This window comes from Otolemur garnettii, unplaced genomic scaffold (genome assembly GCF_000181295.1).
Source record: "Otolemur garnettii isolate 467f Iridium unplaced genomic scaffold, OtoGar3 scaffold00039, whole genome shotgun sequence".
In the NCBI taxonomy this organism is placed as follows: domain Eukaryota; kingdom Metazoa; phylum Chordata; class Mammalia; order Primates; family Galagidae; genus Otolemur; species Otolemur garnettii.
The window spans coordinates 12,272,461-12,288,971 of NW_003852434.1; the positions used below are offsets into that span (position 1 = coordinate 12,272,461).

A 16,511-nucleotide genomic window follows, 5' to 3' on the forward strand; every position below is an offset into this window, starting at 1 on the left:
CACCCTCACACTGTGCACAGTAGGTGAGATTCAACTAATTGCCCTTCCTCCTCCCTTCTTTGGGAGAATTTAAATCTCTTAGTTAAAATAAATTTTGGAACATGTACAGAAGGGAATGAAGGAATTCAGGGAATCTCACCCCAAAATATGACTTCTTGGTATAAAGACTATTTTGAATGAAAGGCTCTTTGAGGTCAACATTCCTTGGAAGGAACTTTCCCTCTGTCTGCAGAGCCACATCCATCAAAAGGAAAATCAATTTCCTTCTCCTCCCTATAATCTCAGCGTATTACAGAAAAGAAGATCAATAATGCAACCAGACCTGGCCCAAATCATTTCAAAGGTAATAACTGTCTCTCAGGCTAACTTACAAGTCAGTCTGTTCCCCTCTCTAGCCAGTCATTCTCCCAAGTATCCACTATTCTCCCTGGCAACCATTTATTGCCTCTAAACAGAATTATCTGTACCCCCCACCCCCCGCCTTCTGCATCCCACGGGAATACTGGGTGGCCACGCTGTGATTCTCCCATGTGCAGCATTGCTAAACCTCTTCCTCTTACTAATCTGCCTTCATTGTGAGTTGATCTTTCAGCAAACTTTTGGGGAATAGGGGGAGGTTTCCCTTCACCCTTACAGAGGAATTTTAATAAACCTCTCAGTTAAAAGAAATTTGGAAACAGGAATGGAAAGCCAGGAATGAATATTGATAAGGCCATTAATTGGAGTGCTGAGTGCATTATCTGTTGCTGCTCTCTCTCCTTCCTTACAAGAATGACGGCTCATTTCAAGATGAATGTCGTTCTCAGCAAGAGCCTTAGCCTTGCTCAGCATTACACAGCCGTGATAGTTGTCACCATCTTTAAAGGCTGACCTAAGCCAGCAGCACCGTTATCTATAAAGGCTGTGCCTGCTTCTTGGTAAGAGGCGATTACTGACAGGAGACACCTGAGATGGCCTTGGCCACGCACACACTGGGGATGGTGGGGTTGTGCAGGTTCTGACGGTGCTGTCCCGCCCAGATGGACCAGTTTGCACCCACTTTCCATTCTGTCCCAAGCTCACCTGCTGGCCCTTCCCTTGGATTACATTGCTGCCTCCAACAATGCTGCTTAGTCAAATCTGCCAGGGGAGGGGACAGGGCTTGTCCTCAGCACCCGGGGAGGGGACAGTGCTATGGAGTTGGCTAGGGAACTGACTAGGGCTAGAGACAGAGGCCAGGGGAGAAGCAAGCGGGTGATCATTGGAAGGGTAAATACACACTGAGGGGAAAAAATTCATTCTCCCTGGCAAATTTTCCCCTACCCTGCCTTTTCTTTAGAACTTTAGTTTAAAAACTTGTAATTGTAAATTCTTTCTTTGCCCCTTTAGATGAATGTGTAAATCTTTAAAAGCTACCTTTATAACCCAGGAATATACTTCTCAAGGTCTGGGAAGCCAACTCTTTGAAATATTATCACAAGAAAGACAGCCCCTCACCTCCCTCAGCTAGCTGGCAGGTGCCTGGCTCCAAGTTGCACAACCATCTCCTGTCTCAAAGATACGAGAAGTTTTATTTTTCCTTTGGATAAAGGCAATGACCTAACACTGATGGCCAGCCCAGTGACCAGGTGGATTTGGGATAAATTGTGTGTGATGAGTGGTGATGTTCACACAGGAATAAGGCAGAAGAGGAGGGTCGAGAGAGCCTGAGCACAGCCATGCTGACGGACACCGGACCCCGACCTCCCTGGACATGGAAGCTGTCGGCAGTGAATTACCATGTAAAACTTACAAACTGCGTTTACCTTTCTGTGACAACAGTTTTTAATTAATTTTTATGGCTGACCTTAGACAATGCCAGTCACTTCCAGGTTTTTGAACATTTAAAAATGTTATCATTACCCCATAAAGGGGTCCCCTTCCTGTTGGGAAGAGGACCCCTCTCTATCTGAGGAGCAGGATCTGCTGTCTGTCTCTGGGTGGGTAAAACTTCCCTGTGGCTAGTTAGCTCGCTCTCCGATCCTGCCCCACACAAAGCCAAGAACCCAGTTCAGGGGCTTTCCTCCCTTCACTGGGACACCCTGCATCACCGTGGAGTCCTCTTGCTCCAGAGCATCTGTGAAATGGGCTGTATTGGCCAGAATACACAGAAAGGTCAGGTTTCTTCTTTCCATCTTTGCAACCTCTATAGAAGGCACGTTCTGGTGTAATACTCAATAATGAAACCCTTCTCTTGGCATGGTGCCTGTAGCTCAAGCAGCTAAGGCACCAGCCACATATACCAGAGCTGGCAGGTTCAAATCCAGCCCAGGCCTGCCAAACAACAATGACAACTGCAACCAAAAAATAGCCAGGCATTGTGGTGGGTGCCTGTAATCCCAGCTACTTGGGAGGCTGAGGCAAGAGAATCACTTAAGCCCAGGAGTTGGAGGTTGCTGTGAGCTGTGATGCCATAGCACTCTACCCAGAGTGACAGAGTGAGACTCTGTCTCAAAAACAAACAAAAAATAAAACCTCTTCTCTTTTTCTTCTGTGTTTTTAGGGAGGTCTCCTAGGCTGGCAGGAGATTTTGATTTTCATTACTTTTCCCCATCATGAGAGCCTGGGAAGGCAGGGCCCGACTGCGCCACACACCCCTCAGGGTGGGGCCAGCTGTCCAAAGATCAAGCCTGAGTGTCCAGGACATCCTGAGCATCAGTAGTCCAGAGTCATGTTCCTTCAGTGCATGTGGGGAGGGGTGAGGTGAGAGTGGGGGTGCAAACCCCAGTTCTCAGGCCCGCTGGAGGATGCTGTGCATAGCACATTGTGACTCAGCACCAGGGACTGTGGGCTAGCCTGCGGGGCTTCTCACATTTCACTCTCTACTGGGGCCACAGGTTGCTCCATTTTGTTTATTTGTTTGTTTGTTTGTTCTGAGACAGTCTCACTTTATCACCCTGGGTAGAGTGCTGTGACATCATAGCTCACAGCAACCTCAAACTCCTAGGCTTAAGCGATTCTCTTGCCTCAGCCTCCCAAGTAGCTAGGACAGCCCCCCCAAAACAACTGGCTATTTTTAGAGACAAGGTCTTGCTCTGGCTCGGGCTAGTCTTGAACCTGTGAGCTCAGGCAATCCACTTGCCTCGGCCTCCTGAGTGCTGGATTACAGGCAGCCATGGCCTGGTTGCTCCAGTTTTAATGCAAATTTTGGTTCAGTTGGTCCAGACCATGAGTGATAGTAAGACAATGTCTGTTGAGATGGGCGTGTCACACTGATGAAATCGTGTTCATTTTAAAGTCCTTGAGTCCTTTGAGGAGAGTTGATAAGGGTTATGCCCCTGTTTGTTTGGGTGCAGTCTCTCCTGATGAGGTGAACATTTGGCTTCCGTTGGCATGACGCCTTTTGAAAGGTAAGAGGAGAAAAAAAGCCTCACATTGAAGGACTTGTGGGTTTACATTCTCCTCCAGGAGGCAGAGAGGACTGGGAGAGAGCTGCATGCCCCCCGGAAGACAAGTGGGGGTACTATTTCTGCTAAGAAACTGAGGGAGCCCCTGGGATCCCAGCTGACCCCAGGTGAGCCCTGGAGCCATTTTGGACAATCCTGCTTATTACATAATAGAAAATGCACCAATAGCTGGTTATCCCTCTTCGTTCTTCCTGGGGAAAAAAGGTGCCAGAAATTTCTAGCTATCTGTTCTCATCATTGAATTTTTAAAAGATCTTACTGTAAAACAGACCATTACAAAAATCAGAAATGGCATATGAGAAAGAAAAAAATCCTTGGGAATGTTTGATATCTATAATATTTTTTCTTATACCCTCCCATCTTCTTCTAAAATTCCCATGATTTGCATTTCTTTTTTTTTTTTTTTAAAAGACAGTCTCACTTTATGGTCTTTGGTAGAGTGCTGTGGCATCACAGCTCACAGCAACATCCAACTCCTGGGCTTTAGGGATTCTTTTGCCTCAGCCTCCCGAGTAGCTGGGACTACAGGCACCCACCACAATGCCTGGCCAGCTATTTTTTTTTGCAGTTTGGCTGGGGCCGGGTTTGAACCCACTACCCTCGATACATGGGGCCGGCGTCCTACTCACTGAGCCACAGGCACTGCCCTGATTTGCATTTTTTTGTGTTGTGTGACTTTAAAAGTCATGTAATATAAAATCCACCATCTGAAAGTGCACACTTCAGCAGCAGTTAGTTCATGCACATGATTGTGCAGCCTCCATCTCAGTCGAGTTCCATCAGCCCAGAAGACCCCATGCCCAGGAAGAGTCACCCCTTATTTCCTCCACCCCAAGTCCGGCAACCAGCAATCTGTTCTACTTTTTCTGGATATTTCTTCTACTCAGCACGCTCTTTCCACGGCTCATAGCATCACACGCACGGCAGTGCTTCATTCCTCTCCTTTCTGTGGCTATATGTATACACCACACCACTGTTTTTTTTTTTTTTTTTTTTTGAGACAGAGCCTCAAGCCGTCCCCCTGGGTAGAGTGCCGTGGCATTACAGCTCACAGCAACCTCCAACTCCTGGGCTCAAGCGAGTCTCCTGCCTCCGCCTCCCAAGTAGCTGGGACCACAGGCGCCCGCCACAACACCCGGCTATTTTTTGGTTGCAGTCGTCATTGTTGTTTGGCGGGTCCGGGCTGGGGATTCGAACCCGCCACCTTAGGTGTACGTGGCTGGCGCCTTAGCCGGTTGAGCTATAGGCACTGAGCCGCCACACCACTGTTTTAAAATTTCAGATTAATATGAGGGTACAAACAATTAGGTAACGGCATTTGCATTTGTTAGGCGAGGTCCCTGTTGCTGTGTCCCACCCAGGAGGTGTGCTGTGCACCCTGACACTGTGGCCATTGAGGGGCGCATCCCCCTCTCCTCTCTCTCCCTCTCCCTCTTCCAGCTTGAATTAAATTGAGTTTTTCTCTTGTATGGGCGTGTATCATATCAGTATTGATACATTAGATACTTGCTTTTCCCTTCTTCTGATGCTTTACTAAAGAAAATGTTCTCCAACTCTAACCAGGTTAATACAAAAGATGTAAAGTCTCCATCTTTTTTTACGACTGAATAGTATTCCATGGTGTACACATACTGCAATTTATTAATCCATTCATGTGTTGATGGGCACTCGATGCACCACATTTTTTAATCCATTATTGGCTGATGGACATGTGGGTTGTTTCCACCTTTTGGCTATTATGAATAATGTTGCTATGGACATTCATTTATAAGCATTTGTTTGAATACCTGTTTTCAGGGTTTTTTGGAGGGTATATATCTAGGAGTACAATTGTTAGGTTATATGATAATTCTTTTTTTGTTTTGTTTTGTTTTTGAGACAGGGTCTCACTATATCACCCTGGGTAGAGTGCCGTGGCATCACAGCTCACAAGAACCTCAAACTCTTGGGCTTAAGCCATTCTCTTGCCTCAGCCTCCCAAGTAGCTGGGAATACAGGTGCCCGCCACAACACCCTGCTATTTATTTACTTTTTTGTTGTTCTTGTTGTTTATCAGGCCCAACCCTGGTTCGAACCCACCAGCCCCAGTGCATGTGGCTGGTGCCCTAACCACTGAGTAAGGGCTCTGAGCCTCATATGATAATTCTATGCTTAACTTTTTGAAGAACCATGATTTGTATCTTTATTTCCTCTGTTTCTATTCAAAATGGAAGAAAACAGTGCTGCCCAAGGCAGCTTCCACTGCAGATGAAGCTACACTACAGTCGTGAATATTCTGAAACAGTCTCCACCCAGGCCAAAATCAGGCAGCATTCATTGTTTATCAAATAACTGGAAATGTTTCCAAACAAATACTTGTAAAGTTAAGTGAATAACAATCTTCTTTGAGGTTGGGTCTGTACAGAAAGCTCCGAGGAAATAATTTTGCAGAAGCTCAGGGAATGTGGTTAGGCAGCATGGTTAGGCAAGGCACTAGGTTAGAGGTGAGGCCCAGGTCTTATTTTTACCCTTTCCAGAGCTCCCTGCCCCCAACCCCACCACACCCACCGTCCCTTCCTCCACCCACCCCAGGCTGACCAGGCCTGCCTGAGCTCCAGGCAGTTCCCTCCTTACCCTCAGTCTCCCCTTCCTTCCCCTTACTTCCTGAGTAAGCTTGGTCTGTTCATTTAAACAACTTCTACCCGTGGAATGAATCATCAAAAAATAACTGTAAACTCTCACGTAGTTTATTTGGCCCTGGTACACAATGTGCGGAATCAGACAGCCCTGAGATTTCATAACATGCAGGCTTTGCCACACTGAGTTGAATAGCTGCCTAGACACACAAGCCAAGCTTCATTCGCTTCTAGAAAGTACTGTCAAACTACTTCCCGTGAGAACAGATTTGAGCACATTTCATGTCAGAACACACGCTAAAGTTGTTTTCTAGCCGTGGAGAGGGCAGCTCCTTCCTGGGGTACTATTCTAGTTGATATCAGGTCCAGGCAGGCACTGGTACTCTCTCTCCCACACAGCCGATTCCAGCCCCTGCCTCTCCCGGATGCCAACATCACTGTGAATGTTCTTAAGGCCCCGGCTTTTCCAGCAATTTTCACTGCTTTCCTTTTGCTCTCAGTTACATAAGGTGGGAAGTTACAAGCAATGGCTAAGGTGTCTCGCTGACTTGGGATTTAGTACAACCTTTGCTTCCTATGGCTGTGTGACACTGGACTACTTAGTCAACCTCTCTGTGCCTCAGTTTCCTCATCCTTAGAGTGGAGATAGAGTATCCACTTCATAGGGTATTGTGATGATTAAATAAAGCAATGAAGTCCTGGCTTGTGCTTGGCACACATATAAGTAGCTGATAATAATACTGTTGTCATCGTCACCCTTTTGCCCACTGTTTTTTCTCTCTGCTCTCCTGCCTCCTTGCCCTGACCTACCCACCCTCTTAGACAATACTATGTTTGTATTTTTAGGCAAGGGAAGGGGAAAAGGCAAATAGAAAAATCCTAGCTTTGTGTTTCACAACTTTTACATCCTTAGAGGAATAAAAAGAGAAATAAGGATTTGAAGAGGGAATTCTCACTTTTTCATAACCCAAAACAAAATAAAAACTAAACCAAAGCAAAACAAAACAAACTAGAGAAGATTCCCCTTGCTTAGAGTCTGAAAGTGATGAGAGGAAGCCCTGAGGGTTTCCTGGTTAGAGCAGCCAGATGACAGGGCCACAGGTGACCTCACAGAGCTTCCCTCTGTCTTGCACGATATGAATGGCAGGCCAGTTTTACTCTAGCGAGCTGTGAACCCGCATGTGTAAAGAACATGTGCGATGTAAGGGGTTTGGGATGAAGGGAGGACAGAACCACTTTTCCTTATGGATCCCATTATTGCTCAGGATTCAGGGAGCTCCACAGACATTAGACACAACATCTATCCAATCACTAGGGTGTGATGGTCCATTTTATAGGTCACTTTTAAATATAGGAAGAAAGTCAGGAGTTTCAGAAAGATCTTAGAGTCAGACCTATCACAAAGGCCTAGGTCCACTTCCATTCCTTTCTGGATTCCTGGAATATTAACATAATAAATAACAAACACAGTGTTTCTGTTACCTATCAGGGTATAAAACTTAGTAGCTTAATGTACAGATGTTCATTGCTCACAATGTTTACAGTTAGGGCAGGACTCAGCAAGGATGGTTCATCACCTCTGTTCCATGGGGCTGGATTCGCCTGAGAACTTGGTTGGAGCTGTGACATCCACGATGGCCTCTCATTCTCCAATGTCCCTCTCTGTGTGGTCTCTCATCATTCAGTAGTCTAAGCTGAGCTGATGACATGGCAGCTGGATCCCAAGGAGGTAAGAGCAGAAACTGCCAGGTCTAAACCTAGAACTGGCATAGTATGACAGTTCTGTCATATTCTATCACTCAGAGCAGGTCATGAGGCCAATCTGGATTTATGAGGAAGGGAATAAACCCTGCCTTTGATGTGAGGAGCAATGTGAGCCTACAAAAACAGGATTATAAAAATTGTGGTGTGTTTTAAATGTTTATGATTAACACATTAACACTTTTTAAACATAAAAGCACACAGGGATGGTATGATTAAATTTGTTTAGGTATAATGTCAATATTCTAAATTTAAGTGGATCCCAAAGAACCCTCTTACTTCCTCAGGGTAGCTCTGTCTTAGCCTTCGAAGGAAATTCTCTTTCTTTCTGAGTCCTGGATGATTGTATAATTGCAACAGCCACTAGCAATTTTAGGGATGGAGAGGAAAATTCCTCATTATTTCCCTACGTTTCCCTCCTCATCTTGTGTCTTAGTCCACCTGGTGTTGCTATAACAGAATGCCTGAGCCTAGGAGTTTACAAGGAAAGATGTTTACTTGGTGTACAATTCTGGTGGCTGGAAAGTTCCAGAGAGGGCATCTGCTGAGAGTCTCAGGCTGCCTCTACTGTGGTGGAAGGCAGAGGCCAGTCAGCAGGACAAGATGGCATGGTGAGAGAGGAAGGAAGGGGTGGGGGGGAGGTGCCACGGTCTTTCTAACAATCAGCTCTCCCCAGAACTAAGAATGAGACCTCACTGACTCCCAAAGGAGGACATTATTCTATTCATAAGGGATCCGCCCCCATGACTCAAACACCTCCCAGTGGGCCCCACCTCCAACACTGGGCATCAAATAGTAGCAGAGAGGTCACCAGGAAAGTTCCTGACTGTATCTCGACCATGGCATCAGCCTCCTAATCTAAACAGTAGGAACAGCAATCTCTGGTTACTGTTTCTGCCCCCGGTTTTTGTGCCACCCAACCCTGTAGATCAGAAATGAGGCTGGGCACGGTGGCTCATGCCTGTAAAACTAGTACTCTGGGAAGCCAAGGAGGAGAGTGGATTGATTGAGCTCAGGAGTTCCAGAACAGCCTGCACAAGAACAAGACTCCATCTCTAACAGAGAGGAGTTGTGGCAGGTGCTTGGGAGGCTGAGGCAAGAGGATTACTTTAGCCCAAGAGTTTGAGGTTGCTGTGAGCTATGATGTCACAGCACTCTACCCAGGGTGACAGAGTCAGACTGTCTCAAAAAAAAAAAGAAGAGAAATGAAGAGGAAGTTCTAATGAGCACTGAGAAGCTTCTATCAGAAGTGGGGGACTTTGGGCCAAAAGTCCACAAAAGTGACTGTCATAGGATAGAGAAGAAGGGACTAAATAGACTCAGACAGATGGGGGCTAAAAAGTTGTGCCGGATTTTGTGATAAGACAGAGATTACTGTGGAACCATAGACTGCTATTTTGGGGACATAGGATTCTTTTTTAAAAAACCTATAGGCCGGACACGGTGGCTCATACCTGTAATCCTACCACTCTAGGACACTGAGGTGGGTGGAACACCTGAGCTCACGGGTTCAAGACTAGCCTGAGCCAGAGCAAGACCCTGTCTCTAAAAATAGCCGGGCGTTGTGGTGGGCACCTGTAGTTCCAGCTGCTTGGGAGGTTAAGGCAAGAAAACTACTTGAACCCAAGAGTTTGTGGTTGCTGTGAGCTATGATGCCACGGCATTCTACCAAGGGCAGCAAAGTGAGACTCTGTCTCAAAAAAAAAAAAGGTTTATATATTTTCTGACTGTGTGTGGTGGGTTCACAGATTCAGATTACACAGTGACTCATGCCTGTAATCCTACAACTTTGGGAAGTCGAGGCAGGAGGATCCCTTGAACTCATTAGTTTGAGACCAGCCTGAGCAAAGTCAGACCCTGTTTCTACTAAAAATAGAAAAACTAGGTAGGTGTTGTGGTGAACACCTGTAGTTCCAGCTACTTGGGAAGTTGAGGCAGGAAGATTGCTTGAGCCCAGGAGTCTGAGGTTGCTGTGAACTATGATGACACCATTCTACTCTATAGCCTGGGCAGCAGAGTGAGACTTTGTTTTAAAAAAAAAAAAAAAGAAAACCCACAAAAACAAGCTATTTCTATTTTCTGTAATTAGGTCTCTTTTGTTCTGTCTATGGTAGTACATTTTTAAATGCTAGTCTGGTCAGCAGTGCTAAGAGGAAACAAGAAAGAGGTTTTTGTCCAGCTTGTCTCAAGTCTTAAAGCTTTACCAACCACCTGACCTGATGGAACAAGAGAGTGAGAGCCCCAAAGCCGTGGCATCATAGCCCACTGACCGCACTGCGCTGGGGACCCTGGCCGGCAGCTCCCTGCACCGGGATGTGCTTAGTAAGTCTGCTCTGCACCGCCCACCCCCAACCCCAGTCTGTTATTGCTACCAGACAAGATGCAAAAAGGGACCTCACTGAACAACGAGAAAAGTGTCCTGGGATTGGTGCCCCAAAGGCTAGAGGGGGCAGGTAACCGTGGAGTTTGCCTCCAGAATGGAGTCAGTAAACAGGAAATCTGATTTTGCTGTTAGGAGTGGGAGCAGGGGTTCAATCTGAGCATGAACCTCTGAATGCCAAGTTCTCAGGCAGGCAGATCATCATCTCTTTTTCTTGTTAGGTGAGGAAAAGGCACATAGTTGCAGCAGGACCGCAACCAATGTCTAGGAAGGAAACAAAAAGGCAGGAAGTATTTTGAGAGACGCCAGACTCCTGAGACAAGCTAATGGGCTGGCATGGCCCCTTAAGCAAACTGGGGCACAGGGCAGCACCAACGTAGATGACTGGAATCTAAAGCAGACATGGGAACACAACAGGTCTTGACCAGGGCAGGTTTGGGAGTAGGGAAAAGCTGCCAGTGGTGGGCATGTGAGGACTGGGCAGGATTCAGGCTTGCTAGCCACAGGCCTGGGCAGCTGAATCATCCTGAACCCTGCCAGGTGACATTCAGGCACAGGACTAGTTCTCTGGGGCTGCTGCTCAAAAACCTTTGGTATCTGCAGCTGCATAGAGCTGGGAGCAAGCAGTTATAGTCATGGCCAATGTCTCAGCCTCAGTCCCGCCCTCACTATCTGCTCCAATTATCCATAACTGAGTCACACACCACACCAGCACTTGGTGGATTAAAGCAACAACAATCTTTTATTTTGCATTTTGGGCAAGGCTCAGCAGGGACTATTCATCACTGCTCCATAATGCTTGGGACCCATGACTGGAAAGGGTAGGACAGCTAGGGGCTGGGAGGGCGCCTCCCCAGGCCTCTCCCACATTCTCTCCAGCATGGCAGTCTCAGGGGTAGCTGAACTCAGGGGTGGGTCGGGCCTTGGAGAGCAAGGATTTCCAGGGCCCCAGGCAGAAGTTGCAAGGCATTTATAGTCTAGCTTCAGAAGTTCTAGGATATGGTCATTTCCACCATATTCTATTGGTTTACCAAATTACTAAATCCAGCCCAAATTCAAAGGAAGAAGGTATAGATAGACCTTATCTCTCGATGGGAGGAGGGGCAGAGAATTTTCCACCATGACAGCATCTCACCAAGTCTTCAACAAGGCTTCCTCCTAACTGATTTGCTGTCCCCAGATTCTTGTTAGTGACAATAGGAAGGCAGCACAGAGCAGATAACCTGAGGATTTTGGAGGCCATCAGCCCTGTATCCCGGTCCACGCAGGATCTACACTGAGCAACTGGTTGAGCTTGTTATGCTACTTAATTCTCCCAACCTGGTTTTCCCCGAGTTAGGTGAGGATTATACCCTGCATCAGCCCAGCAAAGGTACTTTCCAGCTCTTCTAGTGTGGGGACCATGACCGGGGGGGACTAGCCTCCACTGTCAGCTCTGCTGGGATCTCTCCTCCCATCCCCTTTACCCAGGGGTTGGTGCAGAGGCGCTTCCTGCTGGGGCTCCCAGCCTCAGCCTGAGCACAGCAGGGACACTAAGACAGGTGTTTTTCTGAGAGATGCCAGGGTCAGACCCCCGCCCCTAAGGGCCTTCTTCTCATTTTAGACTAAACTGTAGAACCAGGTGCTCTACCCCATCCCCTTCCTTCACAAGATCACAAGGCTGGCTCCCTTCCGTTTTCCCTCAAAAATCTCTTGGCACAGTACGCCTGTCTGCCACTGGCTCAGAAGTACCGGGACAAACCCGACACACAGGGCTGCGGTGGGTGAGTAGGTGTGGAGCACCTGGTGAAGGCCTGGCTGTGCCTAGGCCTCCGCCCAGGTATACCGGGTAATTATAGTGAGCGAGGTAGACAGATACCTTTGAGCCACCTGCTTTAAGCTTCCTGCTTAATAGAATATAGTGGAAATGACCATATCCTGGCCTTTTAACGGGACACAAAAAGCTCTTCCAAGTCCAGCCCTCAGGGTCAGTGCTCTGGCCCCCACCCAGCTCACCTGAGCCCACGGTCAGCGCTTTGACCCCAGCCCAGCTCACTTGAACCCACGGTCAGCGCCCTGACCCCGCCCAGCTCACCTGAGCCCACGGTGCGAAGGGACTTCCTTCCTCCCGCAGTAGCTCTTTCCTCCCCAGTGCCCTTCCCCACCGTGTCCTTCGGTGCGACCCTCCTTCCTTTGTTTCTTGAACATCTCCCATTCTTGCACACAGCCCTTACGTGCCAAACTCTCACGTATCCCCCCAAACTCGGTTCAATCGAGGGGTCCTGGTTATCCCGGCAGACCGCGCTCGCAGGCGGAGGTCTCAGCGCACCTTGCGAAGCATGTGCTACATTTTGTCACGCTGGCTGCAACAGTGTCCCCACTTGGGGGCTTCTCTGTAGCAGGGGAACCTCTCTTCCATCCCGAATCCCCAGTGCGTGGCCCCGGGCGGACCCCCAGCACAAATCTGCGGAATGAGCGAGTCAGTGTGAGAACCGGGACAAGCCACCCCGGCGGAGTGGCCGCAGGGCCCGCGGCGGAGGGGTGGAGGCGGGGCGGCCGGGCCCCGCCCGGGTCCCGCAGCCGCAGCCGCAGCCGCAGCCGCTCGGGGCCTCCCTGGGCCGGGCGCGGAGGGCGTGGGCCGAATCGCGGCGGCTGCCGCAGGGCACATGACCGCGGCTGCAGCCTCCGCCCCGCCCGCGTCCCCGCGCAGTCGCCGGCCGTCGCCTTCCCGGGCTGCGGCGAGCCCGGCCCGCGAGCGTCACCGCCTGCGCGCTCCCTCCGCCCTCCGGAGCTGCGCCAGCGGAGGGAAACCGAAACCAAAGCCCGCGTCCTCCCTGCGCCGCCCGCTCACCGGGTGCCCGGGGTCCCGCTCTTCGGGCTGCTCCCGGGCGGCCTCGGCCGCGGCTCCTCCGCCCTTGCAGTTGGGGAGCCCGTAAGCGGCGCAGAATGGGCAGATGCTGCTTCTACATGGCGGGGACGTTGTCCCTGCTCCTCCTGGTGACCAGCGTCACGCTGCTGGTGGCCCGGGTCTTCCAGAAGGCCGTGGACCAGAGTATCGAGAAGGTGAGGTGGAGCGGGCTGTGTGTGCGAGTGCGACGGGGGAGGGTGACCTGTGCACCGCGGACCCTCCTCTCCTCGCTTCTGGGCGAGAGAGAAGAATGGGAAGAAGTGGAGACGGGTCTGTTCCTTTTATAAGAATAAAAATGATGGATCTTGACATCAGGCTTATGCTCTGTCGTTTCATCTCTCCACTTCCTCCATACACCGAATCTCTGCTGGGCCCAACCTCATTTCCCTCTTACTTCAGTGAAGAAAGGGAAGAGAATGAAAGGCTCCGCAGAAGGGGTAGGCTGTGCTGTCTGCTGCGGAGGCTTTGAAGTGGTGAGGGGCTGGGAAGGAGCGGTGCTGGGCTCTGAGCCCCAGGGCAGCTGTAGTCAGGCCAGGCTTCGGGCTGGGCAACACTTCATCTGGCCGGTCTGTGCTTGAGGCCGACTCAGACTCAGCGGCTTTGTGTCTTGTGCCCAGCGCTGCGCTGTCTCACCATGGATTCCTGTTCTCCCCACACCCACGGCTTTCAGGCACAGATGCATCCAGGGTTCTGCAAACACCTGAACCTGTCTCTCCCCAGATGACTGGCTGGGGAGCCAACCCTTTCAGAAAAGTTGCCCTCTTTTGACTTCATTGGTCATCCCTTCTGCCCTTTTACCCACATCCTCCAAGCTGTGCCAAAAGAGGAACAAGGGAAAGTTTAAAAAGAGAAAAATCACTGGAACAGCCTTTCTCGTGTTCACCCATCACCACGCACTTAATTTTTTCCACTGGTCAGCAATTGCTTTTGGCTAGATAAAAAAGCCCAGGCCTTATCCAGGGAGTAAAGCTCTCTTATTCCAGGGGGCAGTGGAAGTATTCCTCTAACTGAGGTTTCCAGAAGTAATTATTACTTGAAATGTGGCAGTAAAAGGCAAACTTTTAAAAAATCACATGGCAAAACATAATTTAAGTTTTAGCAAAGGCAAGACAAGGCCCATGGTGTGAGCGGCTCAAACATCACCACCTCCTCTGAGCAGTCACGTTCAAGGAAAAAGCAAACAACAACAAAAACCAAATGAATCCTTTCTCCACTTCTGTCCAAATCCAAATCCACGGCAAGACTTGTTTAAGGGTATCAGCTCTGGCTTTGGGTGACTAGATCTCAGCAATCCGATTACAGCCAATGTGTGAATGTCCTTGTGTGACAGAAGCCCTGTTTCAGGGAGCCTTAAAAGGGTGAGTGACTTTCCCGGTGCCCTTAGATTCCCTATGGGTCCCTATTTCACTGGGGCGGGGGCTGTGAGGCAGCTAGTCTGGGGCCTGGGTTTGTGGTGGTATTTCCAGTTGGTTTTTGGCATGTGGAAAAGACCCTGTTCTGAAAAGCACAGGGGAATAGACTTCCAACCCTGCCCAACTCTGTGAAGAAGCGTGAAATTGTCTGGTGTATGAAACAAAAAGTCAGGACTAGTTTCAGGTGGGCCCATTTGGGAATATCATTAAGTGAATAATGGTCATGTGTTACCATCCTGTGGGGTGGGAAGGTGGAAAGGTCACACTTCCAGGTAAACACCCCGGGGCATGCATCCTGGCTCCCCTCTCTACCAGCACAGGCTGGGGTTTTAATCTTCCTTGATTCATGGTTTCCCAGCAAAAACGTAAAGGGGTTAGTGACAACTGTTTATAGAAAGGTTATAAGGTTGGACAGTACCTGTGGCTCAAAGGAGTAGGGCACCAGCCCCATATGCTGGAGGTGGTGGGTTCAAGTCCAGCTCCAGCCAAAAAAAAAAAAAAAGGTTATAAGGCTTATTCAGGAAAATGGATATGCTTTTCCTAGAACATATTTAGTGCTTAATAAATAACAGCAATTTTATTTTTATTAGGATCCACATATACAAAAAAAAGTATATGGAATTTGAAGTCAAATTCCCTCTGTTCCAATCCTAGCTTTGCCATTTAATAAGCTTTTTGACTTTTGACAAGTTACCTCTCCCAGCCTTAATTTCATTGCTTACAAAAGGGATATAGCATAGCTGTCTAGGGCACGGGGCTGCGTTGCGGTGAAGCACATGGGGCAGAAGCGAGGGCTTCCTCATGTGTGCAGGCCCTGCCAAAGCCCTACACCTAATTCTGTATCCAAAGCGTTCTGTTTTCTTAGCAGGGCCCCTCCACAAAACCTGGACATGCCTCTATGTTCAGCAGTGGGACGAAGCATAAAGCACTTAGTATCAGACCTGGAATCGGTATCAGTATATGGTATTATTTCCATTAGCATTACTATGGAGCAATTCATTCATAATTTGACTTTAATAGAGTTGTAATATAATACACTCCGATACTCCCAGTTCTTAGTTTTTTCATTTGAAGGACAGTTGTGCCCTGGCTTTTATCTATTAAAAAGAGGAAAAATAAAAGGGATGGATTTTTTCTTTTTTTTTTTTTTTTTTGATACAGTCTCACTTGGTTGCCCTTGGTAGAGTGCTGTGGGATCACAGCTCACAGCAACCTCAAACTCTTGGGCTCAAGTCATCCCCTTGCCTCAGCCTCCCAAGCAGCTAGGACTACAGGCGCCTGCCCCAACACCTGGCTATTTTTAGAGATGGAGTTTTGCTTTTGCTCAGGTCTGGAACTCCTGAGCTCAGCAATCTACCTGCCTTGTCCTCCCAGAGTGCTGGGATTACAGGTATGAGCCACCTCCCCCTGCCCAGGATGAAATTTCAATGTGTAGGACAGGCTACTTGGGGGGAAGCTTAGTAAAATAATTTCTGTCAGAAGAATTTGACTCAAGAGATGGCTGTCCTTGAACCCTGCTATGATCAGTGGTAACTGGCCAATGACTGTAGTGGAAAGAGCCAAGTGGTTGGCTCCATTCTTGGCCTGGCTGGTGACTGCCTAATATGGGGCAAGCTCTGTGATTGCTTCTGCTTCACCTTTCTCATTTGTAAGAGAGGCAGAGTAGTCCCTTCCTTCTCTTCTGCCTATGCTCACTTCCTGGGGGATATTATAAATGTTAATAAAGTCTTCTCTGGAAAGCCTTTGGGCCTTCCCAAGGACAAAGCTTTGCAGGAACCAGCAGTCTGTCCCACCACCTCCCACCCCGAGTCTGGAAGGGCAGGAATCTATGTTGTATTTCCTGGCAGCTCAGCTCATCATCTTGGTACCTGGTATGGTGCCTGGTACACTGTAGGGACACACTAAATGCCTGTTGATAGACTTTCATTTTTTTTTTTTTTTTTTTTTTTTTGAGACAGAGTTCTATTCTGCTGTCTTGAGTAAAGTGCCATGGTGTCATCATAGCTCACAGCAACCTTATAATCTTAGGCT

At 48.6% G+C, this 16,511-nt stretch overlaps 2 protein-coding genes across 2 annotated transcripts in view; one reads left to right on the plus strand and one right to left on the minus strand.

Moving 5' to 3' along the window:
• FAM47E (family with sequence similarity 47 member E) overlaps window positions 1-16,511 on the minus strand; it is a 117,825-nt gene that overhangs the window by 42,903 nt on the left and 58,411 nt on the right. The window lies entirely within an intron of this gene.
• Window positions 12,893-16,511, plus strand: part of SCARB2 (scavenger receptor class B member 2) — a 49,788-nt gene continuing 46,169 nt past the window's right edge. Inside the window, exon 1 of the mRNA XM_012805365.2 lies at window positions 12,893-13,223. Coding sequence (XP_012660819.1) covers window positions 13,107-13,223 — 117 coding nt within the window. The 5' untranslated portion in view covers window positions 12,893-13,106. The remainder of the gene's footprint in view (window positions 13,224-16,511) is intronic.